A 14,993-nucleotide genomic window follows, 5' to 3' on the forward strand; every position below is an offset into this window, starting at 1 on the left:
TGAAAGAGCGGATATTGATTTATTAGGAGCTTCCGGGTTCGCACCACGGGGTTTCCTCACCTCGATCTGTGACTTGCATTCGCATGGTCCTTCGGAAGAGAGAAACATGGGCCGCTGTCCAGAGAAAGCAGGCTTACTTTAACTCCTTGAGCGGATCGAGAACTGTGGTTATATTTAGTAAAAAAAACGCGAGTGCCTTAATACAATCAGTGGCACAACGCTGCAACGTCCTATCGCTCCGTGCTCGTGTTTTAAAGTTGTGGTGTTTGGGTCATTTAACATGTTAATAAGGAGGACAGCCAGCTATCAAGGGTACCAAGACAATTATGACTGCTACGGAACTTCTTCATGATGGTATTTATTGACAATACTGCTACGCCTTGTGGGCTGTGGCGGTGGAGCTTGCGCCTGCAGGAGTTCGACGTTACAGTCGTCTATAAATCCGGCAGGAAACACTCCGACGACGACTGCCTGTCGCGCGCCCCCGTCGACCCACCACCACAAGACTCTGATGAAGACAGCGCGTTCTTCGGAATCGTGACGGAGAATGACCTAGCCGCCCAGCAGCGTGCCGACCACCACTTACGCGTCATAATCGACTACCTTGAGGGATGCAACGTCGCCGTTCCTAGGACCTTCAAACGTAGCTTACCAGCATTCAGCCTGAGAAACTACGTCCTCGTTAAGAAGAATTTCAGCCCCGGAACAAGAACGAATTACCTTCTTGTCATCCCCGCAGACCTTCGTGGCGAAATTTTGGAAGCATACCACGACGACCCGTCTTTCGGACATCTCGGCACAGCCCGCACAATTGGAAAAATCAAGGCGAAGTACTACTGGCCCCGCCTTACATGTGACGTCACCCACTACGTCCGGAGCTGCCGTGACTGTCAGCGACGAAAACCGCCACCAACGAGACCCGCCGGACTTCTGAAGCCGATCGCCGTCCCATCGAGGCCCTTCCAACAGATTGGAATGGACCTACTGGGCCCGTTCCCTACGTCACTATCCGAGAACAAGTGGATTGTCGTAGCAACAGACTACATGACGCGCTACGCAGAGACCGCTGCTCTTCCGAGGGGGACTGCACAGGAAGTCGCAAAGTTCTTCATAAGCCAAGTTGTGCTGAGACATGGAGCTCCGGAAGTCCTAATCACGGACCGCGGAACGGCATTTACTGCGGAGCTGATGCAAGGAATATTACGCTACAGCAACACGGATCACAGAAGAACGACGGCGTACCACCCCCAAACGAACGGACTAACGGAACGTCTGAACAAGACGATCGCAGATATGCTGTCAATGTACGTTGACGTTGAACATAAGACATAGGACGAAGTGCTCCCGTATGTCACGTTTGCGTACAACACGGCTATCCAGGAGACTACGCAGATGACCCCATTCGAGCTTGTCTACGGAAGACGGCCGACCACGATGCTTGACGCCATGCTTCCGCATGTAGAAGACGACGCCCTCAACCCCGACGTCCAGGGATACCTTCAGCGTGCGGAAGAGGCCCGCCAGCTCGCTCGAGTTCGTACAACGGACCAGCAGCTCGTGGATGCAGGGCGCTACAACCTCCGACGCCGAGACGCCGAGCACCACCCATGGGATCTTGTTTGGGTTTGGACTCCCATCCGACGACGCGGACTCAGTGAGAAGCTTCTGCGACGGTATTTCGGACCCTACCAGATTCTACGACGGGTAGGCCAACTTACCTACGAGGTGATCCCCGATGGTGAATCCGGAACATCACGACGACGCACGCGGCCCGAAGTCGTCCACGTGGTTCGCTTGAAACCTTACTATGCAAGATGACGGAATTTTTGTTGATTGTTCGGACTGTCTTTTGTTTTAGCATCAGGTCGATGCACTCATAGAGGGGGGTAATGCCGAGAACCATGTATGGGTTTGTTTATTGTTTGTTTTTACTGCCGGGCCACGCCCGGCGGGGTTATCTTCGTTCCAAACGAAGCGCGTCTTCCATTATTTACTTTTATGCCGCACGGGCTATCACATTCAGATAAGCAGATTGTTTCGCCCTAACGTCACCAGCCCAGGACAATCTTCAGTGATTTACAATGTTCTGGATGTGAACCAACGGTTCCAGAAACACTCGCGCCGAAAGATAAAAGCCTGCAGAGCAGACGCCACAGCGATTCCGGTCGTCGACGTACGCTCGCACACGTCACTTTGTTGACTGCTGCTTCGCCGCCTGTGTATTCTTTGAGTTGTTAGAGGAGCACAAGTTCGCTCCAATAAACGTGTTTTCTTTCAAGACAACAGCGTCGTCTCTGGCTTCGTGACAATATCACTCCTCTTGTAATTCTGATGAGATTCTCGGTATTAAATAAATGAAAATTAAAACTCTAGCATAATAAAATACACAATTTTTTTAAAAGACATTCATCTTTATACACCGTCCTCCGAAAACGAAGACAAAAATGTGGAGGGGTGGTGTAGGAACTCTTATGCATTTCAAGATAATTCTCGGAGCTCCCGTACATGGTTGTGTTTTAGATTGAATCCGACAATGCGCTATTCTCACAGCGTATTTATTTTTCCCGAACTGCACCGGTGGCCGACAAAATACACCCTTCAGTACATAAATGCAAAACACAAAAAATTGTGCAGTGCAAGTCTCAGAAAGATGCCAAGAGGCCCCAGTTGTTCTTTTTTTACCTTCTAACTGAGTGTATTTCAGCGGTGCTTCCAAACTTAATCATCTTGCTAGACAGAAAAATTAGATAAGACTTCTGCGAAATGTAGTGAACATCTACGCCAGTTAGGAGCAGTCTATCTGGACGGAATTTGGGATACGGTTAGGCTTTCCGGCAACGGCTTTCCATGTTTCTGCTCAACGGCCTAATTGCAGTGAAGACACGATTGAATAGAGACACGTCCTCCTTAATTGCTTCCGCTCAGTAAAAGATTGTTGTTTCGAGGGGCACCCAATTAGGCCGCGAAACCAACTGTCCATCCTCATTTCTGTTTCACCATTCACTTTATATGTTTTCTTGTACTTTTTTGTGCACAGGACCCTTCAATGGCTTCAGTGAAAGGCAATACAGTCACAAGTAGACGCACAGACAACTCAACCGGAACACATCACTAATATGTACCGACAGCGTTGCAAGCGCAGGTAATGTTGATTCCGTTTTTACTTTCTTTCTTATTGTGCACATAGAAAAAATTCAACTGGTTCTACTATTCTTCACTGCTTCGACAGGTCTCTACACGACGGCATGCGACTGAGTCACCATAACCTACTTCTATTATGATATCTTTACTCTTCCGCTTAGCTCTCTCATTAGGCTATGGCAGCAACTGCACAAAGCTTTAAACTGCGTTTTTCGTCCCCGAAGAGCATTTTGGCGAACTTGCGGGTGGCTTCACGAAACATTTTCCGCGGTGATTTTCTGACGACGGTTCAACGGAGCCGCATTCAGTTGATGCGATTTCATCGGACTAGAATGAAGTGGGAAAAATGGTAAAAGAAATGTAGGCACGTTAACCGTGCTATTGCCTTGGCGGACGTCAAATGTCCGGAAAGAACAACATTGAGAAAAAAGAAAAGAAAAAGGAAGGTAAAGACAGAGGGCAGACAGATCTACCCAGTACTAGGACTCTAGCGGTTCTCTTGTAGCGAGTGGCTAGATCTATAGTCTTTTTTGCTGCTGATTTTTGCCAGGGTCGGCAGTTTTCTGAGAGCACGTAAGCGCTTTGGCCACCTTGAAAATTGGTGAGGGAGAATGACCCCGACGAAGGACTTTCATGTAGGTGAACGGACCCCGAGCGTCTAGCTTGAGAGCTGTAGGGGAGCTGTGCGTTCTCCAAAGCAAAACGCGGGACTACCATGAAGCATGCAGAATGGTCTTCGGCGTCACAAAGACTTCGCACGCCAACTTATGGCCATTGCAGTAAAAAAGGAGTGCGCATTTTGGAATACCACTTCCAGCCAGAGACGACAAATTAGGGTGCGGCAGATCTTGCGAGGACTAATGGAAAACCAAACAAAAGGTACTGTCAAAGTCACCATTAGCACCACTCATGAACTGTTGAGTAGTTCATGTCAAACTCGAAATCCAAGTCAAATTTATTTTTGTCAATAAATACAAACATATCAGTATACGAACGAAGGTACGAGAATCCAGAGACTGTAATAGCGCACTAGATAGCGCACTAGACATTATAAGCTAAAGGTCACTATTATAAAATGCAAATAAAACCAAAAAACATAACTGGGTTGGAGAAACGTTTATTGTGCCTGCAGAAAAGCGCGCACGCGCGCTTCGGACGTGGCCTACGTCGTCGTCTTGGCGGGTGCCCTGCGGGCATCCTCGCTTCCTCGCTCGCCGTTGCCGGTTCACTCGGTCCCTGCCTAGCCAGTGCCTCGATGACCTGCTGGACGGCCTGGAGTTGCGTTTCTTGGTGGTCACTCCAGGTGCTTCTTCAAGCTGCGACAGTATACGTCCTGCGTTAGCTTCGCTTTGATGTTTGGAGCAGTTCCAGAACATGTGCTCGCATGTGGCCGTCTCCCGGCAGCACGCTCTGCTCTTGTCGTCGGGATGTGATTCCGGGTACATCCGGTGCGGTAGCGCCGGGATCGGAAGCGTCTTCGTTTGTAACTGCCTGAACAGCACGGCCTGTGACCTGCTCAGCCCTTTGCAGGGCGGCGGGAGTAGTCTGCGGGCCAGCCGAAAGGCCTTGGTCAACTCGTTGTTGCTGGTCATTCGGTCTTTGGCGCTGAACCACAGCGGGCGGCCGTTGCCGTGGGCGCGGTCGGTCAGTCCTCGCGCTCGGGCGCGTACCGTTTCGTTATGGTGTTAATTCTTCTCCGACGCTGCGCCTGCGTGCGGCGGGAACCACTTGATTCGAATCTTCTTGTCGATGTCTGCCTGTCGGATCAGAATTCCTGCCGCCGTTGGGGAATTCTTCCTTTCGCGTAGTTCCTCACCGCCTGTCTGGAATCGCTGAGGATCGCGTTACATTCTTGGTCTATGATGGCAGGGCGATGGCTATATCTTCCGCTTCCTCGACTTACTTGCTTGAAGTACTGGCGGACTCCCGCAAGTTGCGTTCGCAGTCAACCACGGCAATCGCCAAGCCGTTGCGGCTGGCATATTCGGCTGCGTCCACGTATCTGGCGCCGGGGTCTTTCGCGTGCAGGCCCGTTAGTGTTTTGGCTCTAGCGCGTCTTCTGCCATCGTTGAAGTCCGGGTGCATGTTCCTCAGCAAGGGGTCTACCCGTACGTTCCGCCGTACGTAGTCGGGAACGGGGCGTTTTGGTCCCTGTTGTTCGTGATAACTGATGCCTAGTTTTCACAGGATCTTTTTGCCGGCCTTGGTCGACGACAGTCGTTCCAACGGAGCGGTTCTTTGCGCTTCGGCGATCTCGTCGAGCGTGTTGTGCATGCCCAGCTGGAGGAGACGCTTCGTGTTGGTAGTTTCGGGTAGGCTGAGGGCTGTCTTGTAGGCCCTCCGGATTAGGATGTCTATCTTGTTCTTTTCGCTTTTTATCCACTTGTGGAAGGCTGCCACGTACGCTATGTGGCAAAGTACGAAGGAGTGTATGAGTCTGGTGAGGTTCTCCTCCTTCATGCCTCCCTTCTTGTTAGTAACGCGCTTGAGCAGTCTCGTCGCGTTCGCCGCCTTTCCCATGATGCGGGTGACGGTGCCTCCGTTCCTACCGAGCGCTTCGATCGTCATCCGTAGGACTGGGATCTTGCTGACCTTCGGTATTGTGTTGCCGTCCCTGGTTCGGATTTTGATCATTTCGTGCTCCCTTTGCTGGTTGATTATGTGCGTTTTGTTCGGTCGGTAGATCAGGAGCTCGGTCTTGGTGGGGGAGCAACGCAGTCCCGTGCCTTCCAAGCTTTCTTCGATCGCGTCGACAGCCGTCTGCCGTGTTGATTCTATGTGGGCATCGCTGCCCCCGTCCACCCACAGCGTGATGTCGTCCGCGTATATCGTGTGGTGAAGTCCTTCGAGCTGGCATAGTCTTTTGGCAACTTGTATCATAACGAAGTTGAAGAGCATGGGTGAGATGACGGAGCCTTGGGGTTCCCTAACTACCTAATGTCTTCTCATCCATCTTCAGGTCGCCAGCTCTGAGCTCTGCCGTTCTACCACTCAGGAAGACCTTAATATATTCGTACAACCTTTCACCTACGTTTAGATTGGATACCTGCGAAAGGATGGCCGAGTGCGTGACTTTATCAAAGGCACTCTGCAGGTCAAGCCCGAGGACGGCTTTGGTGTCCCTGGTTTCGCCATCGATGACTTGATGTTTGATTTGGATCATGGCGTCCTGCGTGCTCAGGTGTTGGCGGAAGCCGATGATCGTCTCGGGATAGAGGTCTTCGTTTTCGAGAAACTCTTGCCATCGGTTGAGTAGGACGTGTTTCAGGACCCTGCCCAGGCAGGACGTGAGCGAGATGGGGCGGAGGTTGTCCGTGCTCAGTGGCTTCCCGGGTTTTGGTATGAGAATTGTCTTGGCCCTCTTCCACTGCTTCGGCAGGGTACCGCTCCTCTAGCATTTGTTGTAATACGCCGTGAGGTTCTCGATGGAGTGGTCATCGAGATTTTTTAGGGCCTTGTTTGTGATGAGGTCCGGCCCTGGTGCCGAACGGCTGTTCAGGTCGTGAAGGGCAGTGCGTACCTCTTCAATTTCTATATCCCTGTCCAGACGCACGTTCGGTCGGCAGCGGTATGGACCGTGGTCGACCGACGGTGTCGTCGGGACGTATTTGTCTTGGAGCTTCTTTCGCAGGGTGGCAGCTCCTGTCTCCGTAGTCTCTCGATGCAGAAGTTTGGCGAGACGGTCTGTTTGGTGGGACTTGGTTTTGGTAGCGTCAAGTAGCTGTTTGAGTAAATTCCATGTCTTGCCGTTGTGTAGCCTTCCGTCAGCCGCATTGCATAGCTCGTTCCACTGCTGGCTGCAGAGCATGCGACAGTGCTCTTCGATCGTGCGGTTGAGCTCGGCCACTTTCTTGCGGAGGCTTCTGTTAAGCCTCTGCTTTTCCCATCTGCTTTGTATGGATTTCTTTGCCTCGATGAGGTTGGCAAGTCGGCTGTCCATCCTGTCTGTATCTACGTCGGTCTCGATTTCTCGCGTCGAGTCGCGCACGTTTCGGACGATCTTTTGAGTCGACGTGTCGATGTCCGTGATCTCGTCTGTCTCGGCTTCTTCTCGATCCCTGAGCTTCCTGAACTCGGTCCAGTCGACCCAGGTGTACTTTCTTGTACTGCTTGGTTGTTCTCCCGACTGGGCACGATGATTTCGACGATCGTGTGGTCACTTCCCAGGTCTTCTCCGGTGTTTCTCCAGGCGGTGGTGACCGGTTCGTCGTTCTTGACGAACGTGAGGTCGGGTGTGGCTTCGCGAGAGACGGAGTTTCCTATTCTTGTGGGGTATACCGGGTCCGTGATGAGCGTGTAGTTTAGTACTAGTGCGCCTTGTGCTAGGTTCCTCCCCTTCGCATTGTTCTTGGTATATCCCCACGTCTGATCCATGGCGTTGAAGTCTCCCCACGCCAGTAGCTTTGACCTCCCCGCTGCAGTGCTCGCCTTGTGCAGCACCGACTTGAACCGCTGTAGCCTTTGCGACGGGTTGCTGTATATGTTTAATAAAAAAACACTTGCCTTTCTGCGTTTGGTCATCACGAGCTCCGTGAATGTGTGCTCTATCTTGACGTTTTTGAGTACGTGCTCCACGAAGGTCAGTCCCTTTTTGACCAGGGTGCACAGGCCCCTGCCCTCTGGAGCGCCGGCGTGCACTCTGTAGCCGGGAAGGGACGGTGTGGCAGTGAGAGTCTTTTGTAATAGTAGCACGTAGGGTTTTCGGTTGGCGCGCTCGATGTGTTGTTGGATCACTGCGCGCTTCCGTTGGAGGCCGCGGCAGTTCAACTGCCACACGACTATGTTTGCTGGTTTGGTGGCCATGTTTGTCCGAGGTGTAAGTTGTTACCGGGAGCTTGGGTACCTTGCTGTTGAGCGAAAATCGGGTGGCTCGTTATTAGTTGAGTGTTCCTCTCCTGGACGGCGAGTTTGCTGTCGTACTCGCCGAACTTTCTCTCAATGGTGGTTTTCATTGTCAGAATCAGCTTCTCGAGCTTGTCTGAACGGGAGTCGATACCAACGAAGCGAGCGTCGAGGTCGCTGGCTGTCTCCTTATTTGCTTGCTTATCGATGGCTCTCTTCTTTAGTGCAGGCTCCAAGGATACCTTCAGCAAGCGGAGGAGGCCCGCCAGCTGGCTCGAGTTCTTACAACGGACCAGCAGGTGGTGGATGCCGGGCGGTACAACCTCCGACGCCGAGACGCCGAGTACCACCCTGGGGATCGTGTGTGGGTTTGGACTCCCATCCGTTGACGCGGACTAAGTGAAGAGCTTCTGCGACGGTATGTCGGACCCTTCCAGATTCTACAACGTGTCGGCCAACTTACCTACGAGGTGATCCCCGATGATGATTCTGGAACATCATGGCGACGCACGCGGCCCGAAGGCGTCCACGTAGTTCGCTTGAAACCTTACTGTGCAATTTGACGGACTTTTTTGTTGTTGTTCGTTCGGACTGTGTTTTATTTTAGCATCGGGTCGATTCACTCTTAGAGGGGGCGGGTAATACCGCGAACCATGTATTGGTTTGTTTATTTATTGTTTGTTTTTACTGCCGGGCCACGCCCGGCTGTGTTGTCTGCGTTCCAAACGAAGCGCGTCTTACATTCTTTAATTTTATGCCGCACGGGCTATCACATTCAGATAAGCAGACTGTTTCGCCCTAACGTCACTAGCCCAGAATAATCTTCTGTGATCTACAATGTTCTGGATGTGAATCGACGTTTCCAGAAACACTTGCGCCGAAAGATAAAAGCCTGCAGAGCAGACGCCGCGGCATTCATTCGACGACACTCGCCTGTGCTAGTCACTTTGTTCACCGCAGCTTCGCCGCCTCTGTATTCTTTTGAGTTGCTAGGGGAGCACAAGTTCGCTCCAATAAACTTGTTTCTCCTCCAAGACAACTGCGTCGTCCTTGGCTTCGTGACAGTATATATATAAATAGCAAATAAGAATAGGAAATGAGGGCTCGTTGAAATTAGACAGAAATAAGGGTTGCCAGTCAAGAAAACTGCAGAAAGCAATGGGGAAGATGTAGTAGATAACTGAAACAGATGAGGAATTTGGAAAGAAAGAAAGTGTAGAAAAAATGCCCTCCGGGTGGGATCCGAAGCTACGACCGCCAGAATACCGGTCTGGTGCGATGACCACTACGCTACCAGCTGGGCTTTTTTCCTCCACTTTTTGCGGTATTTATGTGCAGGTATTTTTGTTTCCTGTTCCTGGGGGTGGTAGCCAGCGCCACTCTGACTACTCGGGGTGACAGGGACCTTCTTTTTTTAACCCCCGGGCCGTGACTCGAGCGTCTACGACATGTCGAGAGTTGTCGACCGGCGTTGAACCCCCTTAAGCTCCCTATGGCACCAAGACGCCAGAACAGAGGCCCTCGCTAAGCAGGGAGTGAATCAGAATAGGAAATGATGGGCTTGTTGAAATAAAACAGAAATAAGGGTTCTTAGTCCAAAAAACTTCGGAAAGCGGAGGGGAGGATGTCGTAGGTAGTTAAAAGATTAGGAATATGAAAAAAAGTGCAGAACAAATGCCCGCCAGGTGGGATCCGAACCCACGACCTCCAGAATACCGGTCTGGTGCGATGACCACTACGCTACCAACGGGGCTATTTTCCCCTCCACTTTCTGGGGTATTCATGTTAAGGTATTTTCGTTTCCTCAGCTTGGGGTGGTAGCCAGCGCCACTCGGACTACTCGGGGTGGAGAGGACCTTCGTTTTCACCCCCGTGCCGTGACTAGAGTTTCTACGACATGTCGAGTGGTCGACCAGCTTTGAACCCTCTTAAGCTCCCTATGGCACCAAGACTGGCAGAACAGAGGCCCTCGCTATGCATGTAGCGAATCAGAATATGAAATGAAGGGCTTGTTGAAATAAGACAGAAATAAGGGTTGGCGTCAAGAAAAGCTCGGAAAGAAGAGGGGAGGATGTCGTACATAATTGAAACTGATAAAGAATTTGGAAAGAAAAAAAGTGGAGAAAAAAAAACTGGTCTTCATCTGAGTAACATACAACCTAGAAGCACGTATGCTTATAAAGTTCCGGAAGGTGTGCTGCAGTGCACCCTTATTAAGAACATTGGCGGGTGAGGGCTAGGGAACATGGAAAGAGAGGGCAATATGCATGTGCGTACAAACATTCGTCGCGTTGTGCTCATCATAATCTCTCCACAGCAAAGAAAAAAAGAAAGAAAAGAACAAAAAGCAACGTTTCATAACTTTCTCCGGCAAGAAAGTCCTGCGTAGGTGGCATTCTCTCTTACCAACTGTCAAGGCAGCAAAAACGCCTATGTGCTTTGTGAATACTGCCGACCTGGGCAAAAGTCTCCAGCAAGAAAGACTACAGAGCTACTAACTGAAAGAGAACAGCTAGTGTCCTAATGCTGGGCACACCTGTCTGCGCCCTGTCTCTTCCGTCCCTTCTATTTTCTTTTTTCCCAATGTTGGTCTTTTCCCATTTGACGTCCAACTAGGCCATAGCAGGATTAACACGTCTACCTTTCGTAAACTTTATTCCTCAGTTCATTCTAGTCACAATCAATCCTATCAGCTAAATACGGCTTTTTTGAACCGTCGCCAGAACATCACCTCTCGAAATGTTTCGGGAAGCCACCCGGAAAATCGCCAAGATGTTCGGGGCAGAAAACGCATTTTAAAGCTTGGAGCAGTTACTGACATAAGCCAATGTGAGAGCCTAAGAGGAAGAGTAAAGATATCATAATATAAGCCCGCCATGCTGACTGTCCGTGTGTCGTCGTATAGAGATCTGACGAAGCAGTGAATAACTGTAGAACCCTTCCATTTTTTTCTATGTGCCGAATCACGAAGAAAGTAAAAATTGGAATCAGCATTGCGTGTGCTTGCACAACTTTGCGGGTATATATTAGTGATGTGGTCCGGTTGAGCTGTCACTGCGTCTACTTATGAATGTATTGCTTTTCACTAAAGCAATTGAAGTGTCCTGTGCACACAAAAGTCTAAGAAAACATAAAATATATGGTGACAGAGAAATGAGGATGGACAGCTGGTTTCACGGCCTAATTGGGTGCCCCTCAAAGGAGCAATCTTTCTCCGACCGGTAGCAATTAATTAGGATGTGTCTCTATTCTATCGTGTCTTCACAGCAATTAGCATTTTCATCAGAAGCACGGAATGCTGTAGCCGGAACGTCCAACCGCTTCCCAAATGCTGTCCATATAGACTGCTCCTAACGGGCGTAGTTGGTGAGGAACGTTCACTAAATTTCGCACACGCCTTTTCTAATTTCTCTCGCAAGCGAGATGATTAACTTTGAAAACTTCGCTGAAATGCACTTCGTCAGAAGGTAAAAAAACCAACAACTTGGGCGTCCTGACATCTCTCTGAGACTTGCACTCCTACATTGCGTCAATTTTTTTTTCAAAACAAGATGGGCTGCAATGCACAGTGGTGCACTTCGTATTCGGATATATGCACCTAATATATTGCATTACGCACATTACCCGCGTGTGCTGTGTGTCCTAGTGTAGTTTTAATTTTTTAACCTGAATAAATAGTTTACGGAACTTTCAGTTCAGTGAAGAACTTTTTTGGGTCCATTGAAGTCCACTCAAGCGAGAGTTCAGTGTAGCGACTTATGCCTCTGTATGTGCACTTTCTTGTTCTTCAATACACCTTTCCATCAACACAAAAAAACACATATATACCATAAATGAAGGATCATAAGAATAACATAACTTGTAGGATTTATGTTACCAGGTTGGTTAACCACAAGCTGACTTACTGTGACGAAATTATTTTAGGACAGTAAGAACGATCCTTGTCCTCCTTTTGGCATGCAATGTATCGGCCCCACTCGAAGGGTAACCTTGTGCGATTATGTTTTTGTGGCCTACGTACTTTTGACAAGGCCTACACAGTTTTGAAAAAGACCATACGTGGAGTTTTCGGACAACCAAAAACGAGCACCACTCACTGCTACCACTCTTGGGCTTTGCGGTTTTCGTTCCTGCGTGGCGGCTTCATGTGTCATGCGCTACCTTTTTATTCTTTAAATTCTTGAGTTCTTAAAAGTTGTGTTCGCTGCACGTACTACATTGAGTTTAAGTAACTAGCCCGCAACGAAAGAGTGTGAGGTAGCCGCTGCCGGCGGGAAAATTGTCGTAATAGTAATTCAGCGACCGTGGTTCAAAACTTACGCGTTTATGTCTCAAACTTTTCCAGTAATCATTTCTACGCTGGATTTATTTTTCACATAAGAAATGGGACATCAAAAGAGTTTTGATAAAAAAGTTTTGATGACAGTTTTAAATGCAGTATTGTCACTGTACTTAATACACACAATAGTCTATTAAGGAGTTCGACCTACTATTGAGCTATATTTAGGCGTGTACATATCCGACAACGTAAGGTTGGACAGGGATACGGATAATACTACAGGAAAGGCCAAGGGAAAGCTTAAATTTTTACGACGGAAACTGAGGAAGGCCACATACTGATGGCTTTTAGAACACCAACTTTTATCCCAACTCTGGAGTACACAGCTGATATATGGAATTCACGGACAGAAGCTCAAATTGACCAATTTCAATGAGTCCAAAAATAGCTAAGAGATACAGCTTTTCAATAACTACTGCAATGTGAATCCTGGATTGTGCCTGCGCGAGTGCCAACTCGCCATAACAGCCCATTTATTTTTCAGGTATACACATCGACGGGCGATGTATTTACGTTTCAATTTCTTGTTCGTTCTATCTCGATTAGATGAATCTGCCTACCAAAATGTTACAATATGCGAATCGTAACAAACCTTTCAAGAACAGCTGCATTTTATGTTTGTATGATCACTGTGTTTATATTCGTCTGAAACTTCGGCAACAGTCCAAAAGGCGTAGCAGTATTGTCAATAAATACCACCATGAAGAAGTTCCGTAGCAGCCATAATTGTCTTGGTCTCCTTTATAGCTGGCTATCCTCCTTATTAACATGTTAAGCGACGAAACACTACAAATTTAAAACACACGCACGGAGCGTTAGGACCTTGCAGGGTTGTGCCACTGATTCCACGAAGGCACTCGCTTTTTTTTTTACTAAAGATGACCACAGTTCTCGATCCGCTCAAGGAAGGCCGGTTAAAGTAAGCATGTTTTCTCTGGACAGCGGACGATGTTGCTCGCATCCGAAGGACCATGTGGATGCAAGTCACGGATCGAGGTGAGGAAACCCTGTTGTGCGAACCGAGAAGCTCCTAGTAAATAAACATCCGCTCTTTCACGCCTGATATAGAAGCCACCACACTTTCTCGAAAGACTGCTGATCAGCGAAGCGAACCCTGCATTAGTCTTCGGCTCACAAAATTTAGATTAGAATCTTGGCTGTTTTCTTCTTTTCTGCTCTGAAGTGATGGTTGTGCATCATTGGTTACGAAAAACGGAATCATCGAAGTGGGCAACGTTTTCAAAAAGACCCTGCAACACTTCTTTGAACTTTTGTTCACAATCTTAAATACTTGCAGAATGTAGTCAACCAACACATCCCTTAATTCGTTTACAGGGTCACACAGTACATCAGCCAAAAATTACTGCTCTATGCTGTGAGATAGCTGAGAAACTTGGTCAAAATATCTTCCTTTATTTCCCGCTTTTGGTGCCCTTCTACCGCGGCAATTACGCCATTATGACGTAGTAGTGGCTATTGGCCGACTTTGCTTCTGTTGCAGAAGTGAGCACATCCAATACCCACTTCAAAAAAATTGGCAGCCATCCCACCCTGTGAAAGTGGGGGTCCAGCAAAGTTGTAAACCCCTACAGATGGTGATGGAAAATGGTATTTATTTAATTTATTTATTAGTAATACCCGCAGGACAAATGACATAAGAGACGAGTGGTTACATTCATAATTATCACGAAAAGAAAAAGAAAGAAAAGCAGTCATGGAATTACATATCAAATAAACATCTTAAATCAAATTAGGCAAAACAATAATAAAACAAACGCAGCAAACGAGCCTAACTGCACACAACAAAGGCTGAATTACACAATGTTGACTATGGCATTTTGAAAAGCGTGTGATTTACAATGGTTGCTGCAGCAGAGGGAAGGTGATTGCATTCTAATGCTGTATGGGGAATAAACGACGGAGAAAAAGCGTTCGTTCGGCTTCATGCTATGCCTACCTTGTGAGCATGATCCAGGCGAGAAGAAACATACAATAGAGGCAAAATAAGTTCTTCATGCAGATGGAAGTGATGAAATATTTTGTGAAACAACAATAGTCAGGAAATTTTACGTCGAGAGCTTTTCGAAGCCTCGGCGTTCTTTCGGTTACGCTCGGATAGTGACACTAGATAAAGGTACAGAGTATCGGCAATATTTTCTACTATTGTTCTGTGCCGCCGCCATGAGCGTTGGTCAGTTCGCATTACGTGACTTACACTGCGCGGTTCATGAGCGCCGCCATGTTGTTGGTGTGCGTTTTAGTCGGTCAACTCTGGTAGGCTTAGCTTGTCCGCCCTGCTCTGCAGCGGCGCGTGACAGACGTCGTTCCGAATGCGCATGAAAGGTAACGCGTGCAACAGCATTTCAGCAGCAGAAGTGTGTCCGAAGATGACGTTTGGATCTATCTTCGGTAGTCTTGTTAAGAAATGCCATGGTCAAAGTAAACGGCGAGGCCGTATATTGGGCAATCAAGCAAAAGCGATGAACGACAAAATGGCCGCCGTTGCTGACTGGCGTGCCTCAGTGGCTGTACTCTAATAGTTTATCTACTGAAACCATGCTCGGCTTTTCTAGCTGCCATTCCTGGGTCCTGCCTAACCTGACGACTGTGCTCGGCGTCTTGGGCAAGAACTGCTTTGTTATGCAGTGACACTTGTCCTGCCTAGCCTTGA

The 14,993-nt window shown here is 48.6% G+C and overlaps 1 protein-coding gene across 1 annotated transcript in view; it reads right to left on the reverse strand.

Moving 5' to 3' along the window:
- Nucleotides 1–6,067: 6,067 nt before the first annotated feature.
- Nucleotides 6,068–14,993, reverse strand: part of LOC144167984 (uncharacterized) — a 77,119-nt gene continuing 68,193 nt past the window's right edge. The window contains 3 exon segments of the mRNA XM_077697088.1: nucleotides 6,068–6,413; nucleotides 6,552–7,267; nucleotides 7,645–7,780. Of these exon segments, the coding sequence (XP_077553214.1) occupies nucleotides 6,068–6,413; nucleotides 6,552–7,267; nucleotides 7,645–7,780 (1,198 nt within the window).

Source organism: Haemaphysalis longicornis, unplaced genomic scaffold (assembly GCF_048455015.1).
Source record: "Haemaphysalis longicornis isolate Haplotype H1 unplaced genomic scaffold, Haemaphysalis longicornis Haplotype H1 scaffold_2, whole genome shotgun sequence".
NCBI classification, from domain to species: domain Eukaryota; kingdom Metazoa; phylum Arthropoda; class Arachnida; order Ixodida; family Ixodidae; genus Haemaphysalis; species Haemaphysalis longicornis.